The sequence below is a fragment of the Chelmon rostratus genome, chromosome 16, assembly GCF_017976325.1.
Source record: "Chelmon rostratus isolate fCheRos1 chromosome 16, fCheRos1.pri, whole genome shotgun sequence".
NCBI lineage: Eukaryota > Metazoa > Chordata > Actinopteri > Chaetodontiformes > Chaetodontidae > Chelmon > Chelmon rostratus.
This window is the reverse complement of record NC_055673.1, coordinates 14172-33256: the sequence shown is the minus strand read 5'-3', so window position 1 is coordinate 33256 and position 19085 is coordinate 14172. Positions and strand designations below refer to the sequence as shown.

Genomic DNA, 19085 nt, shown 5'->3' with positions numbered 1-19085 from the left:
TCAAACAGAATAGAAGCAGAACAGGTTTGTGTGTTTGTGGGGACCTCCCAGTAACAGCGACCAGTCAGACCAGTTAATTCGGTCTGAATATTGAGGATCTGTTTCTGCTGTGTTTGTGTCCAGTTCACATTTACAGAAATGTGAGTAAAAATCAAGAGAAAAACACATCATCATGTATATCTGTCCCTCATTTAACCCCTGAACGCCGATTGTCGCGAATTCGCCTCATACCGCTTTAATCCACATTGCAGGCGAATCGCGCTGCATTCCTCTAATGCCGGTTTGTGCATATGCAACACACACCTAGGAACCTTTTGCAAGCACTGGTTTCTCGTCGGACCGGTCAAAGTGAAAACTACATCCGTTGTGTTGTTGTCACAATGTAATGGTTGTAAGCCAATTTTTTGGAGGATTTTATGATGCACATTTATGAATTTTGAAAAAAAATAATTTTTTTTATGCATCATACCTAAATTGATATCTATTGTATGTGCTACAGAAAAATTAACAAACTCCTCTTAATTTAGGATCAATTTGAAAGCAAGAAGGAAAGAATTCATTTTTTAATATAATTCTAAATAAATTCAGGCTTCAAGGGGCTAAAGTCTGAAAAACTAAAATAGTCTTGCAGGATTATGTTTTCTCTTGTTATTCATCCTGTCAGGTTTCACCCCAGTCATGTTCTGTGTCTCTGTCTCATCTCCAGATGTCTTCCTGTTCTGTGTTTTCAGTGTGAACGATGGAGCTTCAGTCTGCCAGGACAGAATCAGTGAAGGAGGGAGGAGAGAGGGAGGAAGGAGGAGGAGGGGGACAGAAGGTGAACATGAAGAGGAGGCATGAGGAAGAGGAGGCCTTACCCACTAAGAAGCTGGTATGTACGTTCACTGACTGATGATCAGTCATTCTGAGCTGATGTATTATGGATACTCTGAAGTTATTTGTGATGTTTTATTGATCTGTCAGGCGGCTGATCACAGTGTGAAGGTGGCGAGTCACTATAACAGCCTACAGGAAGTCGGTCTGGCTGCACGAAGTCGAAGCAGAATCTTCTTCATGAGGAACTTCAACAACTGGCTGAAGAGCGTCCTGATTGGTAACTGATCAATAATAATCATCAATCAGTTCATCAGTCCTCATTGATTACTTGTCACTTATCAATACCAGATACATATCAAGATCAGGACCTCATTATCTGTGGGTCAGTTGACAGAGTCTGTAACTCTAACAGCTGCTGATCTCCTGATCAGACAGCAGCAGGTGTTTCCATGTGTTTCTGTTAATTACAGCGGCCCATTTTAAAGTATGACAGCACTGACTTCACTTCACAGATCACCTAAAATGTGAGATAACAGAGCATCTCGACACAAATTGAGGATATTTGTTGGAGGGGAGGGCTGGGAAAGACAGCAGTCCTTGTCTTGCATTGCCTTGCCTTCCATCATCCTGGCTAATGCTGGGTTTCTGGCTCTTGGCTGCCACCAACAGGAGTTCAAATATGCCCCTCTCGTGGCTTTCATGACCGCTCCAATGGGGAGGTGGAGATAGATGGGTTCCGGAAACCCTCAGGGGTGTTTATCATTATGTGTCTTATCCCCCCAGGAAAAACAAGATACTCGACCGGTGTTATGGCTCACTTAGAAATTCTTGTAAATCGGTTCCACTCACCTTTACAGCTGCATTGAAAGCAGTGCATGACAGACAGACTCATTAAAGCAATTTCTGTTGTCCAGTAACTACTCTTTTTTATTTCTTATTTATCTGTCGAAGTCGGACATATTTAGGTCTGTGTAGATGTTGATGTGGGAAAATATTCTGGCTCTCATTGCTTTCCTGGTTTGGTCAACCAGGTCTGGTTTATTTCAACCAGGTCTGGTGAAAATAGGTTCCATTATCAGATAATATTTGATTTCAGGGTATGTAAATCTTTTAAAAGACATTTATGTTGAAATAATATAGAAGTGTGTCTCTGGGATTTCCCTGTTGTGGCATAATGCACAAAAATAGTTTGAATCTATGTTGTTTTTTTAGAGGAATATTTTAATGTCATATTTGGCCAATTTTGACGACGCTACATGATGACCAATTAGGTTCTGCTTGTTTGTCATGTCGCCACACCACTTAGAATAGTAGTCTGGAAGGGAATGCTAACAGTAAGAGTTGAGCGCTAAAGGATTGGTTCAGGTCTTTCGAGTCTATGATTTATTCCAGTCATAGGAAATGTTGTATGTTATGTTTTTTTGCCTTAATCCATCCCGTGTACTTGAATTGAGCTGCAGTTGTGAAGATCTCTAGTATGGTGTACTGGATAGCAATGCTAGCTGGCTTGCATGGTAGATAACACTGAAAAGAAACTCCTCAGCAAGATCTACAATGACTGGAAAAACTTCCCCGGCATGTGAACTGCTGCACTTTATAAAACTTTGGTTTTACATGAAAACAGTAATATCTCTTTGTAGTTCCTTTAAGAAGTCCATGTATTAATTTTCTTTACCTGTTAAGCCTTAAACATCATTGAATAGTATCCTTATGAATTAATGTGCTCTTAATTACAACATAAGCACTTTCATTTCACTTTCATTTTCATTCATCCACTTATCTTTATTCTTTCCTTTTTCTCACTAAAAAACATATTTTGCATTTTACTGACATGCTACACTTGTTGGGATAATTTCTCCAATAGATGAACCCAACACACATTTTGATCACCTGCCATACTGGTCTATAGAAAGAATATGAGGAAAACCCTTTTACTATACCTGTCCCAGTTCCTGTGGAATTAAATCCTGGTTAGATTTATAACCGTAGCTAACCCTAACCCTTCTTTTCTTCTTTTGCAACATGCAGCCTTATAATTCTAAGCAGAAAGTGAGTTCTGAGAATGAGAAGGTTTATCTGCATTTGACCTGTTCCAAAAAAGCCATTGAGAAATTTGCTAGGCTTTTGATATTGTACATTTAGCAGACATATATGGTGTCTGTCATGTTTATGTACTAAAGAGACTTATTCAGCTTGTCATTTCTGATATTTGGATAAAGTTCATTTTCTCCAAACCTCTCAGAATGCAGATAAAACCTTATAATTATAAGGTGGAATAGATCTGCTTTGGTTTTTGTCAGATGTTGGACAGTTGGATGTGCAATATGCTGCATCTTTGCATGTTTCAGCTGAAGCAGATAATCCAAGGTCTTTGAAAGATAAACTTTGAAAAGATAACAGTATAACCTCTTTTTTTTTAAATTCAGAAATGTGGTGTGGGCTGCACCTCCCAATGTAATGGTGGGGGAAACACCCACTCCTAAAACATCTGATACACTTGATTAAACCTTGAAACACCTTAAAAGAAGTTTTTTGAAAAAGTTAATTTGCTTTTTGTTTGATTGACAGGTGAAATCCTCGAGCAGGTGCGAGGGACGCATTCTCAACCGGTGTCTGTGTTGGACCTCGGCTGTGGGAAAGGAGGAGACCTGCTGAAGTGGCGGAGAGGAGGAATCAGTCACCTGGTCTGTGCAGGTAATCATTACAGACAGACAGACTTTATTTATCCCAAGCTGGGAAATTGCAGTGCAGCAGCAGCATCACACAGTGAAATAAGTGAAAATAAGACTATAAAGAACAAAATATACATAATAAAAATATAAAAATAGTGAGCAGTAAAAAGATTATATACAAAATAATAAAATAGCCAAATAGCAAACAGTAGTAATTAAAAAGTATTGCACAAAAAAGAATATCTACAGCAGATGGCAGTGTGTAGAAAATAAAGTGTACCGTGACTGTGAGCATAACACAGTGAAAAAGTGAAAATTTGTGAAATAGGACTATAAAGAACAAACTATATATAATAAAATATCAAAATAGCGAGCAGTAAAAAATTATATACATAATAATTAAAATATCAAAAGTAGCAAACAGTAGTGGTACAAAGTATTGTATTTTTTTTCAGCTGTTATTGTACAGTGTAATGGCAGGACAGATTTCCTGTATCTGTCCCTTCGACAGCGGAGCTGTAGCAGCCTGTGGGAGAAGGTGCTCCGCTGTCTGTCCACTGTGTGATGGAGAGGCTGCTGATCATTGTCCATGATGGATAACAGTTTATTCAGCGTCCTCCTCTCCACCACAGTGGTATTGGCATGTGGTGGAATGTACACTGCTGTTAAAATGATCAATGGTAACTGCCTGGGGAGGTAATAAAGACAACATCTGATCAAACTGTGTTCTAGGTTAGATAAGTGGCTGATTCAGACTAACCTATCCTTTTTGATTGGAGCCTATTAATCAACCTTGAACATAAACCTAAATATAATTCATTCCAATGCCTTGTTCTCTGTCTTTCATACAAAACTTGGAAAACACTACAGCCAGTTTTTTTTTCCATATTCTGAATTTTTATCTGAATTCCCTGAGTTTTTATCAAGTTTAGTCTTTACAACAGATCCTTATTGTAGGTGATTTCAATAGTCACGTAGAAAGCAGTGATGAGCATTTAACTGTGGATTAACATATTTATTTTCACAAGCTATGTAGCACAGTACTTAAAAGTAGCTGTAATTAAATCTCTTATTAAAAAGCCTACACTTGATCCGGGGGTTTTAGCCAACTATAGACCAACAGCGGCATGCAAAGGTTTGGGCACCATTGGTCATAATTTGTGTTACTGTGAATATCTAAGTGTGTAAAAGATGATCTGGTTTCCAAAGAGCTTGAACTTAAAGATGACCCATTTCTTTAATATTTCAAATGTGATTATTTTTTTATTACAATCTTTGCAGTTTTAAAATAACAAAAATGGAAAAGGGCCTGAAGCAAACGTTTAGACATCCTACATTGATTACACCTGGGTCAAAATTGGAACACAGGCAGTGGAAGCTTACACAGATCACATCAATGCAGTGGACAGCAGCGTCCAGTTCACCCGAGAGGATGTTAAAGGAAACAGTCTCGACATCGAAGTATACAGAAACCCCAAACACACAGATCAGTATTTGTTCTTTGATTCTCACCACCCACTGGAGCATGAGCTGGGGGTTATCAGGACCCTACACCATTCAGGATGAACCCTCGCAGCCAGAAGGCAAGGTTGAGGAGCAGAAACACGTCAGGGAAGCGCTTAGAACGTTTGGTAACCCAGACTGACAGAACAGAAAGAAGTCAGTCAGGAAGTCAGCAGTCCACCCACACCTTACGGTAAAGGGACACTCATTTGAGGACAATAATGTACATCATTTGGCCAGGGAAGACTGAGTTCCAGCTGTCAAACTGTGGATGGACCTAGCTTATCAAAGTTGCATAAGGCCTGTTGAGAGTTTTACTTCTTACTGGTGAACTTCAGTGCATAAGTGCGTGGCTGAGCACAGACCAGAGCCAAAAACCATTCGCAACCAATCATCACAAAGTACGGGATATGTCCAACCACTATGGGTTGCTACAAACGTAAAAAATGTACATGACGTAACACAAATCAATCAGAATCAGAAATCCAAGCTTTTGTCCAGTCCTTGTTTTTCTGAGCACACAACGCGGATGAACTTGTCGTTACATGTACTGTACTTGGGTTTAATGTTAATAATTCTTTTCAGAAGTTGAACATGACATTAATTCTTAGTCAATGATACGTGTTTGTTTTCAGATATAGCAGCAGTGTCGGTGGAGCAGTGTCAGAGTCGGTATGAAGACATGAAGAAGAAAAGTCATGTTCATGAGAAAATCTTCAGCGCTCAGTTCATCACTGCAGACTGTGCCAAGGTAAAACTGCAACACCTGGATTACTTCATTACTACAGACAACGACTTTCAGCAGCTAGGGGTTCATTTTAGGGTGGAGACACAGTTGATCTTTCAGTAATAAAGATTTCCTTTGTGTCGCTGCAGTTTCTTCACATTCTCACTTCCAAACAATAGAAATGTTACCGTGACTCCTTGTGTTTTACAGGAGGTTTTGTCAGAGAAGCTGGACGACTCTGAGCTGATGTTTGACATCTGCAGCTGTCAGTTTGTTTATCACTACTCGTTCGAGAGTGAACAGAAGGCTGATATGATGCTGCGAAATGCCTGTGAGCGCCTGAAACCCGGAGGGTTCTTCATCGGAACAACACCAGATGCCTTTGAACTCATGTAAGAACAGTGACTGACGGTGTTTTAAGATGCTTTAGACATTTGTGTGACTGATTGTCTGTCTGGAAACAAGGATTAGTTTAAAATAACATTAATTCCTCTCTTCTCTCCCTTTTCTTTTGTTCTTTTTCGGCTCCTGTTCCTCTTCGGCAGTAAACGTTTGGAGGCATCAGACTGTTTGTCGTTTGGTAACGAGGTTTTTAAAGTTTCCTTTCAGTCCAAAGGTTTCTATCCCCTATTCAGATGTCAGTATCACTTCACCCTTGAGGACGTTGTCAATGTTCCAGAGTTTCTCGTCTACTTTCCTCTTTTTGAACAGTGAGATTTCATTTTTAACTTTAAGACATGAGCGAGGCATCGTACAGTCAGAAATGTTCCTGTGTTAACGTGAAGCAAAATAAATCAGGGCTGTTTCAGGGCTGTTGTAATGTTTATGCTGCTGATGTCTGACAGCTGATGACCCCAATCTGAACAGCCCTTTACTGTAAAACCCCTCATTGAAAAATATTCTACTGAACAGTGACCCTTCACTGACTCCAGTGTAAAGACTCTGCTGTGCTCCTCTTGTCTCTGCTTTGTGTCAGCATGGCGAAGCGTTACAACATGCGTCTGGTGTTGAAGCAGAGATTTTCTGAGTTCTTTGAAGAGAAAGTGAAGAAGGAGCACCATCGCAGCCTCATGATGAAGATGATGGCTCTGGAGGTAAAGCTCTTAATCATTAGTCATGGTGCACTCGCCTGCTGTAGTGTTAGTTAAATCTATGGGTAGTTCAGATGAACATCAAACATGTCAGTGTTTTTGTTGTTTTCATGTAGAAAAACATTTTGTATAAACTGCCCAAGATTAATGTGCAGTTAATATTCAGTAACCCGTGTTAAACATTTGTTTAACATGTACACTACCAGTCAAACATTTGGACACCTTTTCACTCCTGTTCTTTCTTTTGATATTTTTTTATATATTTTATTACTTTCTACATTGTACATTCATACTGAAGACATCAACACTATGAAGGAACAGATACAGAATTATATAGTGAATAAAAAAGGGGTGAAACAAACCAGAATAAGTTTTATATTTTAGATTCTTTGAAGGAGCCACCTTTTACTTTGATGACAGCTTTGTACACTCTTGGCATTCTCTTAATCCGCTTCATGATCAATGGTTTTCCAAAGGTCTTGAAGGAGCTCCCAGAGATGCTGAGCACGGCTTGTTGCCTTCACTCTGCGGTCCACCTCATCCCAAACCTGCTCAGTTGGGTTTAGGTCAGGTGATGGTCGAGGCCAGGTCACCTGATGCAGTCATGCTGTGTCACTGCAGGATGTTGTGAGTCCATGCTGGTTTAGTGTGACTTGAATTTTGAATAAATCACCAACAGTGTCACCAGCAAAGCCCCCCTACACCATCACACCCCCTCCTCCATGCTTGATGGTGGAAACCAGACATGTTGAAACAATCCGCTCACCTTTTCTGCGTCTCACAAAGACGCGGCAGGTGACACAGATTACTGATTTTCACTGGTCTAATGTCCATTCCTTTTGTTTCTTGGCCCGAACAAGTCTCTGTCTTCAGTATGAATCTACAATGTAGAAAGTAATAAAAAAAAAAGAAAAACCATTGAGTGAGAAGGTGAGTCCAAACCTTTGACTTGTCGTGTAGCTGTAATAACTGGGTAGTGAACATGTAGTTAAATGTAAGTTAACATAGATTTTGTGTATTTAATGTGTGAATTACCCAAACAGGAAAAAAACCAACATAATCAGAATTATGTTCATTGACCATGTATGTGTAAACATACAAGGAATTTGACTCTGGTTTAAACATTACACTCAATGTACCTTCATAGGAACAAAAGGGGATACAGCTCAACAAAGACAAAAGATTGAACAATAAGTGAAATAGTACAAAAATAAAAAATATACACAAAGAATGATGTGGCAATAAACAATAAATACACTGAAATTTACAGTGTGCAAGTATTTATGTTATATTGAAATTGAGTAGTGAACGTGCATGTTAAAAACTGCATTATTGAGTGATAAATGGTCCAGTCGGTGGATATTTAGGTGTCAGAGGGTTGGTGACACTGTCTGACTGCTAACTATTCATCAGGGTGGCTGGTGGAAGCAAGCTGTTTCTGTGTCACGTTGTTCCGTAATCTGTTGTGCCTACCGGAGGGGAGAGGTTGGAACAGGTTGTGTCCAGGATGTGAGGGCTCTGCAGTGATGCTTCCTGCTCGTTTCCTCAGTCTGGAGGTGTGTCTGTCCTGAATGGACAGCAGGTTGGCACAGATGATGGTCTCAGCAGTCCTCATAGTCCATTGCAGTCTGTCCTGCCCTGTTTGGTGGCAGACCCAAACCTGACGATGATTGATGAGCATAGAACAGACTGGATTATTCCAGTGTAGAACTGGATCAGTAGCTGTTGAGGCAGGTTCAACTTTATTAATCCCCTACTGGGTAAAGGTGGTGTTACACGCAGCGTCAATTTAAAATAGCAAAAATAGCGTGTGGTTCTGGATAAATTAAGTACAGTATTTGCTCTATTGCACAGTAGGTCCAGTACAGGCCAAAAGTGTTCTTTCCACCTTCTCATTCAATGTGTTTTCTTTATTTTCATGACTGTTTACATTGATTCTCACTGAAGGCATCAAAACTATGAATGAACACATGTGGAGTTATGTGCTTAACAAAAAAAAGGTAAAATAACTGAAAACATGTTTTATATTCTAGTTTCTTCTAAACAGCCCCCCTTTGCTCTGATTACTGCTTCGCACACTCTTGGCATTCTCTCAATGAGCTTCAAGAGGTCGTCACCTGAAATGGTTTTCCAACAGTCTTGAAGGAGTTCCCAGAGGTGTTTAGCACTTGTTGGCCCCTTTGCCTTCACTCTGCCGTCCAGCTCACCCCAAACCAGCTCGATTGAGTTCAGGTCCGGTGACTGTGGAGGCCAGGTCAGCACTCCATCACTCTCCTTCTTGGTCAGATAGCCCTCACACAGCCTGGAGGTGTGTCTGGGGTCGTTGTCCTGTTGAAAAATAAATGATCGTCCAACTAAACGTTAACCGGATGGGATGGCATGTCGCTGCAGGAGGCTGTGGTAGCCATGCTGGATCAGTGTGCCTTCAATTTTGTCTCCTCTTAACAGTTGTTCTAGAGATGGGTCTGCTGCTAGAACTCTGTGTGGCCTTCATCTGGTCTCTGATCTGAGCTGCTGTTGACTTGTGTTTTCTGAGGCTGGTGACTCGGATGAACTTATCCTCAGAAGCAGAGGTGACTCTTGGTCTTCCTTTCCTGGGTCGGTCCTCATGTGAGCCGGTTTCGTTGTAGCGCTTGATGGTTTTTGCGACTCCACTTTGGGACACATTTAAAGTTTTTGCAATTTTCCAGACTGACTGACCTTCATTTCTTAAAGTAATGATGGCCACTCATTTTTCTTTAGTTAGCTGATTGGTTCTTGCCATAATATGAATTTTAACAGTTGTCCAATAGGGCTGTCGGCTGTGTATTAACCTGACTTCTGCACAACACAACTGATGGTCCCAACCCCATTGATGAAGCAAGAAATTCCACTAATTAGCCCTGATAAGGCACACCTGTGAAGTGAAAACCATTTGAGGTGACGATCTCTTGAAGCTCATCAAAGAAAGCCAAGAGTGTGCAAAGCAGTAATCAGAGCAAAAGGTGGCTGTTTTGAAGAAACTGGGATATAAAATATGTTTTCAGAACTCCACATGTGTTCATTCATAGTTTTGATGCCTTCAGTGAGAATCAATGTAAATAGTCATGAAAATAAAGAAAACGCATTGAATGAGAAGGTGTGTCCAAACTTTTGGCCTGTACTGTGTGTGTGTGTATATATATATATATATATGTGTGTGTGTGTGTGTATGTGTGTATGTGTACACTCAATGGCCACTTTATTAGGTACACCTATCCAACTGCTCATTAACACAAATTTCTAGTCAACCAATTACATGGCAGCAACTCAGTGCATTTAGGCATGTAGACATGGTTAAGACGATCTGCTGCAGTTCAAACCGAGCATCAGAATGGGGAAGAAAGGGATTTAAGTGACTTTGAACGTGGCATGGTTGTTGGTGCCAGACGAGCTGGTCTGAGTATTTCAGAAACTGCTGAACTACTGGGATTTTCATGCCCAACCATCTCCAGGGTTTACAGAGAATGGTCCGAAAAATAGAAAATATCTAGTGAGCAACAGTACTGTGGGCAAAAATACCTTGTTGATGCCAGAGGTCAGAGGAGAATGGCCAGGCAGAGAAGATTGCAGATGCAACCACAGTGTCCTACGTACTCCAAAGGACCTCAGTCTTCTCAGCAGATGGAAACAACTTTGGCCCTTCATGTACTGACCTTCCTGTATTAGTGATCCAGTCCAGTTTGTTGTTGAGATGGACACCCAGGTATTTGTACTCCCCCACAATGTCAATGTCCAAACCCTGGAGCTCACTGGTGTGATCTGTGACCCCTTCCTGCGAAAGTCTATTGCCATCTCCTTGGTCTTGCTGGCGTTGATGTGCAGGTGATTCAATCCATACCAGTAGACGAAGTTGGTGACGACGTCCCTGTATTCCAAATCGTTCCCCTGTGATACACATCCAAAGATGGCTGTATCATCCAGAACTTCTGGAGGTGGTAGCTGGTTGTGTTGTGTCTGAAGTCAGATGGGTAGAGGCTGAAGAGAAAAGGAAAGAGCACAGTACCCTGTGGAGCCCCAGTGCTACCACATCCGACACACATTCCAGAAGCTTCACATACTGTAGTGTGTGAATGAGGTAGTCGATGGTCCATGCAGTCAGATGTCAGTCAAATCCAGCTTCCCCCTCAGCAGTGATGGTTGGATTGTGTTGAAAGCACTGGAGAAGTCCATAAACATGACCCTCACAGTGCTCCCAGTGCTCTCCAGGTGGGAAAGAGGACTGTACTGCAGGTAAATGATTGCATCTTCCACGCCAATGCCTCGTTGGTATGTCAGCTGCAGAGGGTCCAGTTCGTTGGTCACCAGGTGATGGAGGTGGTTCAGGATAATCCTCTCCATGGTCTTCATCAGGTGGGAAGTTAAGGCTACCGACCTGAAGTGGGTGAAGGGTGTGAATTGGTATGAGGACAGGACGGAGCTGCTGGTGTCAGGGATGCACTGGGAGCGATGGGGGTAGAATCAAACCTGTTGAAAAACAGGTTCTATTCAGTTGCCCATTCCCGACCTCCAGATTTATGGCTGCACAGGGGACAGAGTGATATGTGTCCTTTATTGTTTCGCAGTGGTCCAGTATATTACACTGTCTTGCCAGGCTATATATGAAAGTCTTCCATATTGGTAGAATGCCATTTCTTTTCAAGTTTTTACAATGGACATTTTGCAGGTTTGGTGGGTTTACCATGAAGCTAAGCAAGTCTGTTGTTTTATCTCCTTTTTAGAGGGGCAATAGAGTCAAGTGTCTGCAGTGAGCCTACAGCACGATCAGTTATGGAGGGACTAAAGTTAGAATTGGAGACCTCTGTTATATTCAGACGTGGCAGTCATTTAAATGCAGATGGAATCACACACTTAAATTTAGCTGCAGCACTGTCAGAAATCTAGTGTAGTCTAGTGAATTTTTGCCGCATGACTTGTAGTCTTGATAGTCGGAACGCCAAAGTTATGAATGATGGTGTTTTTGAAAATAAAGATGGATTTTTTCTGTTCTTGCTGATGGGGGAACAGTTGGGTCTCTGTACATTAGGGTGTGGTCTAAACCTGCTTTATATGAAAAGTGTCCTGAGACAATTTATGTTGTGATTTTTGCAATGTATAGAGTAATCTATATAGAATTCATGTATTTTGCTCTTCCATCTTGATACAAAATCAGAATCAACTGGTCTGTTCAGCTTTTTATAACTGCTCAGTTGTGCCATGTAGTGCATCTGTGTGGAAGTATCAACAATAATTATTTTTCTGCACTCACTTGTTCAGGATCTAACTTTCATTTGTGTGTGTAGCTAACATAGTAGACAAGTGTTGAACCGTTTCTTGTATTTTCAGCCATTTCCCACTGAGGATGGAGGCCAACAGGCTACAGACAGCAGTGGAGAGTACTGTCATGCTAAAGAGCAGTGTGGCAGAGCTGGAATCAAACTACCACTGGTGAGTCTGACAGCACAGAGTTGGAGTGTGGTTCCCACTGACTCAGTCTGTTTCTGCCTGGTTTGGCCTGGTCGGGTTCTGTTTAGTCCAACAGTGTTGTTTGTTTGTGTGCAGGGCACGCTGAGCAGATCTGAGTGGGAAGCATCCAGTAAGTTTCTTTAACTTCACTCTTTAATGTTCACATTTCTTCACTGTAGTTCTCACGTTAACTTATCTAACATGATTTACATTAAAGGCTATTACTATTAAGATGATACAGACAAAAAATATTTTGCTAAGATTAAAATAAATAACTAACATTAACTTGCATTAAATTCACCTCAGGCAACACTGTTTGAAACGGAAAAATGATTAATGATGATTAAGGTTGCTATGAAATTCTGACTTTTGTACAGTACGGGTATACACACAAACTTAAATACATAGTAAATACATGCTACACACGAAGAGCGCTAATTACACACAGTAATTATTAACTACACAGCACACACTTAATACACTAACTACACACAGTAACTACACAATATAACTACTAACAACACACAACTACACACTACAACTACAACTACACTACACATACAAGTAAATGAAGAAATGATTGTGACCAAAATACTTCTATGAGTAAATACAAGCAATGCAGAGGTACACAATTAATGAATAAATGACTGAATGACTGCAATTGTGAATGTAGCAACATACCAGATTTGTGAATGAGGACCATCAGACCAGACTGAGCATGATATCTTAATCAGATGTGTTAATTAGTGGAAATACAAAAGATGATGTGGACAAAATATTTAAGACTAAAAATAAAAATAAGCCCTGAGGCAGTGTCTACACAATTTGTCACAGTTCTGCCTTTTGTAGCACTGATCAAGTTAGAAATGAAGGTATTGAGCAGACTGGAGCAGAGTTGAAGAAGTTTTCTTCCTTTCAAGTTCGCTGGATGTCTTCGGTACGCTTAGTGTGGCTCAGGATTCAGTTGATGTCTGGGTGGATTCCAGATGAACCAGCCAGTGGGCACCTCACCAGAGTGAGGCTGAAGAGCTTAGAAGTCAATGAAGTAGACTGAAGGGCAGATGAGGTGCGAGGTGAAGTTATTTCTTCCTGCTTTAGTCTTCTACAGAAGAGGGGGCAGTATCCAGTGTCAAAGGTGCAAAACTTTACCAGCCCTCCCTCCCTTCAAATTTTTTGATCAAAGGTCCCCATCTGATTTTTATTCAAGGTCCAGAATGATAGGTGATTAAAAACTTATATTTAATCAATTAACGCACATCTCTTGTGATTGGGCATGAAAGCACGAAACCGGGGCAGACAAGGCTCAGTCAGTCAATATTTATTTCTGAGTCAGGCATATTCTTACAACTACATTTACACGAGTCATAGAAGTTGCGTACGAATTGTGTGAATGAAACACATTCTGTGTCTGCGAATTAGGAGCTGATCTGAGCAAATTCTCCAGCGTAAGGTTAATGACACACAACACTCCCCAGCAGTTTTTGTTGCCATGAGAATGATGTCAATGATGCTGGGAAATAAGCAGGATAAAATAATCAGGGGGCAGGATTAAACCATAACCATAAACTAAGAAGTTATTGATCAATAGAAAATGTATTTCAGAGTAGAAATGAAAGGTTCAGATGAAATGTGTCTTAAATGTTAATAAATAAAATATGAAGTTAATAAAATCAGAATCCCTGAGATGTTACGGGTTGTAAAAGAAACCAGCAGAATTACATCAACAGGTAGATCAATAACCAGGTGATTACAGACATTTACACAAACTGATTATAATGTCAGGATTTCTGACTCAATGTTTATAATTTAAAAAAATGCTTCACGTGTCCTCTGTGTTTTGTCCAGGTATCTACCTGGTCTTTGTCTTTCAGAAGATGTCCTGATGCAGAAAACAAACTCTTCTGTGGTCTGTGAACCCACCTGCTTCTCGTGAGCTCACTTGCTCTCCATCCTGTGTTTGTACAGTGTTGCCTGTTTTCCTTTTGAAGTCAGTTTTTGATAAAGTATGAACTGAATGAATTAAAACTACATTTAAACATGATTTGTCTTGCCTTTTTTCCATCAGAACAAAGTAAGAGTGACACTGTCTTAGACTGTTTTTCAAGCTTCCTTCATTGTTATGAAGAAAACCAAATTTTTAGAGTGAGTCAGTGGCAGGGTTAGGATAGGGGAACTGAACCCCACTCTCAAAGAACCGGGAGAGGGGAGGTGCACGGTCCTTGCCCCAGACGGCTCTCTCCTCGTGGTCTCAGGAGTGGCTTTGATGTCCAAAACAGGTTTGGTCAATTTGTGTATTCTCTATGCTCAAGGGAACGACCACATCCTTTCCCGCAATGTAGTAAAACTCATGACAGAATTTTTTTTGAGACTATATATCAAGAATCCTTTTATGTCTTTGAGCATGTCAACAAAATTTGTTTTAGGGGGGAAAAGAATCAAAAGGGTTGAAAAAAATCAGTAAAATAAAAAACCTAAAGTGAAATTTCTATTTACAACAATGTGTGCCATGTTTTGACCTCTGGGTCTTTTTCAGGCGAAGTGATTAAAGAAAGCAAAGTAAAAGTTTAGAATATATGTCGTCTCTGCAGGGGTCAGAGCAAGAATGAGGGAGAGTTCCTACTCCACTCTATTTTTAGGGTTAGGGTTGGGGTGAAAGAAATTTGGGCTGTGTTGTTCCAAAGGCGTGGCACAGTCCGATGCGTTCTCCGTCCATCAACCTCCCATGTCTGGAATCCCTCAGTGACTCTCAAATTTGACAAAGAATAGTCTCATTATGTTTTGTGTTTTTTATTTGTGTTATTTTCCAAATTGTTTAATGATTTTTTTCATTATTAATTTATTTATATATTAGATGGTTTTATTTATCAGTATGTTCTATTTTTAGATAATTTATTTATAAATTAACTTATTAAATTATTGTAGAGAGGGAGGATTAGGGTTGGGTTGTGGGTACATATTTTTGTGTTTTAATCTCCACCAGATTACTGGTGTTTAAAAAAACATGCCAGTGAGCACTGGCACACTAGGCAAACTTTAATTTTTTTTATAATGTCTCACCAAGAGCTTGTTGTGGAAAAGTTTTCCCGGTCTGCCTATAGAGAGCCAAACAAACCACTCTGGAAAGCAAGTAGCATGCACGAAGTGTTTATAGAGAGGAGACGCAGCCACAGAACCATACGGCAGTAAGCAGTTCAGAGTTGTGCTCCCTGATCAGATGTTTTCACCCCATACTTATAGTCTGACATGCCTTTGGTCTTAACAGAACTAGTTTAACAGATGGCAACAGAAAAACAGTCGTCTGCAATAAAACTGGATGATGTCCTGTTCTCAGGACTTTTCAGTTAGGTGTGATAACATCAGGTCATTCACTTTGGCACCCTGGGGGTTAATTGCAGTGGGTTACAACAACAAATCCACCAGGACATCCTCTAGTCAATACAACAGTAAAACAGCTAAGACTACAGATCAACTATATAAACTAGGAAAACAAAATAGAAAAGTATAGAAACATGCAAAAATTCAATCACAAGCTCAAAAAGACGCCAAGCAGAAAAGACAGAGGGAAGGGAGGAAACACAAAAAAATAAAAAATATTAACTAGATTGAGACAAAAACAGGGAAAAAAGAAGGTCTAAAAAGAACACAGGAGAGGAGAAAAAAGGAAAAAAAATCATTTGTATTTTTTAATTACTTTTCCTCTAATAGGGATGGAGTCATGCCAGAGATCATGTGAGCACATCAGGATTTTTTAGGCTCAGATCTATTTTTTAAATTTTAGATTTTGGATCTTCCAAGGGCCTCATTTAGACCGTGGGGTAACAGGGTTTTTAGACAGCTGATCCATCGTCTTTCTGCTACCAATCTGTAAGCCTCCGTCCAGCCCGTGCGCGACTCCAATCCAGATATTACTAGATTCTTAACCCCATGTGACTGAAAATGACTGTATGGTTCTGTTTGCTTAGAGGAACGATTTATGAAATAAAGATGTTTAATCTTTGTCTCAGTGTGTTTTTGTTTGACCCACATAGAGTTTCTCACATTTTTTACATGTGATCAGATAGACAAGAGTCCAGGCGCTCCTCGTTCTGTATGTCTATTGGACCGTTATTTGATGTTATTAAAGTCATGGTTTTCTCTCTCCACAGGTTTCACTTTATCCAAAGAGGCATGTACCAGGAGGTCCTTTAAATTTTTGTTCCTCTTAAATGCCGAAATTATTTTAAAATGAGAAAATGAAGGAATAGATTGATGTGATTTTTCAAAGTGTGATTTAGCTTTAGAATTGACCATTAGAGAAGCGCTCGAGAAAGTAGACACCAGGGGGATCATTCTGGAGCCGCTTGTTTTTCCGCTAACATTCTGCCCGGAGCCCCAACTCTGCCGCACCTCCGCTCGAATCGAGCGCAGGAAAGTCCTGATGTAGCCCCGACTTTTTAGAGCGTGGAAGAGGGTTTTTGTAGCCATGTCAACGTCCTTAAGCCGTGTGCAAATCCGGTAAAATTGTAAAAGCTGAGATTTAATTATGCCTTTAAAGGTATGCTTCGGATGGAAGCTCTTCTTATGCAATGGGGCATGAGTGTCCGTCGGCTTAAAATAAACTCTCGCTCCCAGGGTCCATTGGGCAGGATCATCCCTGATGAAGAAGACCTGTGTGTCTAGGAATTCCAGTGCCTCGTTCTGTAAGTTGTGCTTGATTTTGATCGTTTCATGGTGAGTATTTAATATGTTAATGAAATTGTTAAATTGTTCGTATGTGTCCAAACCCGGAAGATGTCGTTAAGATAATGACAGTAAAAAGCAGGTAGGTGCATGCATTTCAAGAAGACTGTCTTCTCCCAATCTGCCATATACAGATTCGCATATGTGGGGGCACATTTCTTTCCCATCGCTGTGCCATGAGTCTGTAGATAGATGCGTGAATTGAACTTAAAGTCATTTCGCGTTAGGCTCAGGTGTAATAGCTTCAGGAGGGCTTTGTCTGGGCCGGTTTTTCTGGATTTTGAGCAAAGCTCCTTTGTACTGCTTGTAGGCCGAGTTTAGTATTGATGTTCGTGTAGAGGGCATCAATGTCAATAGAGAAGAGCCTGACACCTGGTACGGTTTGAATTGCTTTGACTTTATTTACAAAATCATACGTGTCTTTCATATAGCTGTCATGAGTTTGTGACAATGGATTGAGGAAATGATCTCAATATTCTGCCACCTGGTATGATTCACTCGGCCTGCCGGGAGGAATTTCCTGCGGGACTGTCCATGAAGCCGGGTCCTTGTGGATTTTGGGTAATAGATAAAATTTCCTCGGTCTCTGATTATTTTCTCCATACAGGTAGAAGTGCTGTTTTGAATTAATATATTTGTCCTTATACAGGTCGTCGAGATGTCGCGGATCCGCGTCTGAGTAGTTTATAGTGCAAAGTGTTATTTAGTTGTTTGTGTGCTTCGTGGAGATATTGAGCTCGGCCCATGATCACAATAGTAGAGCCTTTGTCGGCAGTCTTAATTACAATGTCTTCTCTTTGTTTTAACCGGGCTAAGGCTCTTCTTTGTTCTAATGTCATATTGCTTTTGACTTGTTTTTATTTGAAATTTTTCTCACCGTCTGCATATCACTTTGGAACATCTCCTGCAAGGCAGCCGGTGTGATGTCTGACGGCGGCTCCCACCTAGATGTTTGAATGAAAGGGGTGCGCATGTTTTTTTCCTCAAAATCAAAGTAAAACAATAATTTAAGGCGTCTGTGATATTCCGCCAGGTCTCTTGATAAGCTGTCTTTGTCGATGTGGCTCGGTGTAGGAATGAAGGAGAGTCCTTTCTCCAGGAGCTCCTCCTGTGCTCGGGTAAGGACAAACAAACAAGATAAGTTTAAAATACTGGATGTACTGGCCGTGGGGGTGAGAGATCTCAGTCCCCCTGCTAACAGTTTAATTGTTTCATCCAGCTGTCAAAGATGCTAGCAGCGATTCTGTTGGTCCAGTGGACCGGGTTGTGTCTGTGAACCGCAAACAGGTAAGTGTTGACTAATTTCAGCGTTTTGAACTGTGTGAGGAGGAAGGAATTCATCTCCTGTAGGAGCCGCTGTGTTCGCGCAGGAAGTTTATTGGAAAAAATTATTTGTGGTATGTAGAGTTGTGCGTGTGGGAAAACTCTGCGTGCTAACGCTACCAGTTGTTGGAACTGTTTCTTCATTGTTTCTGGGAGGATTTCCCGCAAACAATTGTTCAAACCCACTGAGAGGACCAGTTTCTCCACTGTCGTGCAGGGTGTCAGTTTTTCCAATATGCTCTTGAGGTGATGGATCTGGGCCCCTGGGAAGTTGTCTATTTGGACCGACATGTAAATGTGCTCCGGGATCCTGGATAAATTTGAGTCCCCCATAACGAACACCGGCTCCCTAGGAATAGGGGTTTTAACCACGATTGCACACCGTGCGATCCTCTAAAATAGGCAGGTGATCATTCTGTGAGGGTCCTAGCGCCTTAAGACTCCGACTTAAAAAAAATTCATTTTTTTAAGTTCTATTTGATAGATAATAAGATAATTCTTATGAATTCCAAGTTTGAATAAGTGTTATGTTTTAAAATGCCCAATTTAAAAGCAAAGGGTTAGGTTAGAAAAATTAACCTGCTCCCCACTGAAGGGGGGCACCGAAGGTGGGGGGCAGGAGATGCACTCTCTACCCTGGGGGCCTATGTCACCACCTGAAGGTGGTTTAGGGGTAGGACAGTGGGTCTGAGCCCTTCCCCCGTAAGGGAAGGCAAGTGCACGGGCCCTCCAGTCCACGAACCCCCCGTTCCCCCGGCCCCAATCATCTGG

General features: G+C 40.9%; 1 protein-coding gene across 1 annotated transcript; it reads left to right on the top strand.

Annotated features, from left to right (window-relative positions):
* Positions 1-712: 712 nt before the first annotated feature.
* Positions 713-14326, top strand: rnmt (RNA (guanine-7-) methyltransferase). Its single transcript, XM_041955248.1, has 10 exons — positions 713-871; positions 964-1093; positions 3385-3510; positions 5627-5742; positions 5929-6110; positions 6264-6428; positions 6695-6812; positions 12153-12254; positions 12369-12402; positions 14118-14326. The coding sequence occupies exons 1-10, from the start codon at positions 740-742 to the stop codon at positions 14153-14155; spliced, it is 1143 nt and encodes a 380-aa protein (XP_041811182.1). The 5' UTR covers positions 713-739; the 3' UTR covers positions 14156-14326.
* Positions 14327-19085: the final 4759 nt, after the last annotated feature.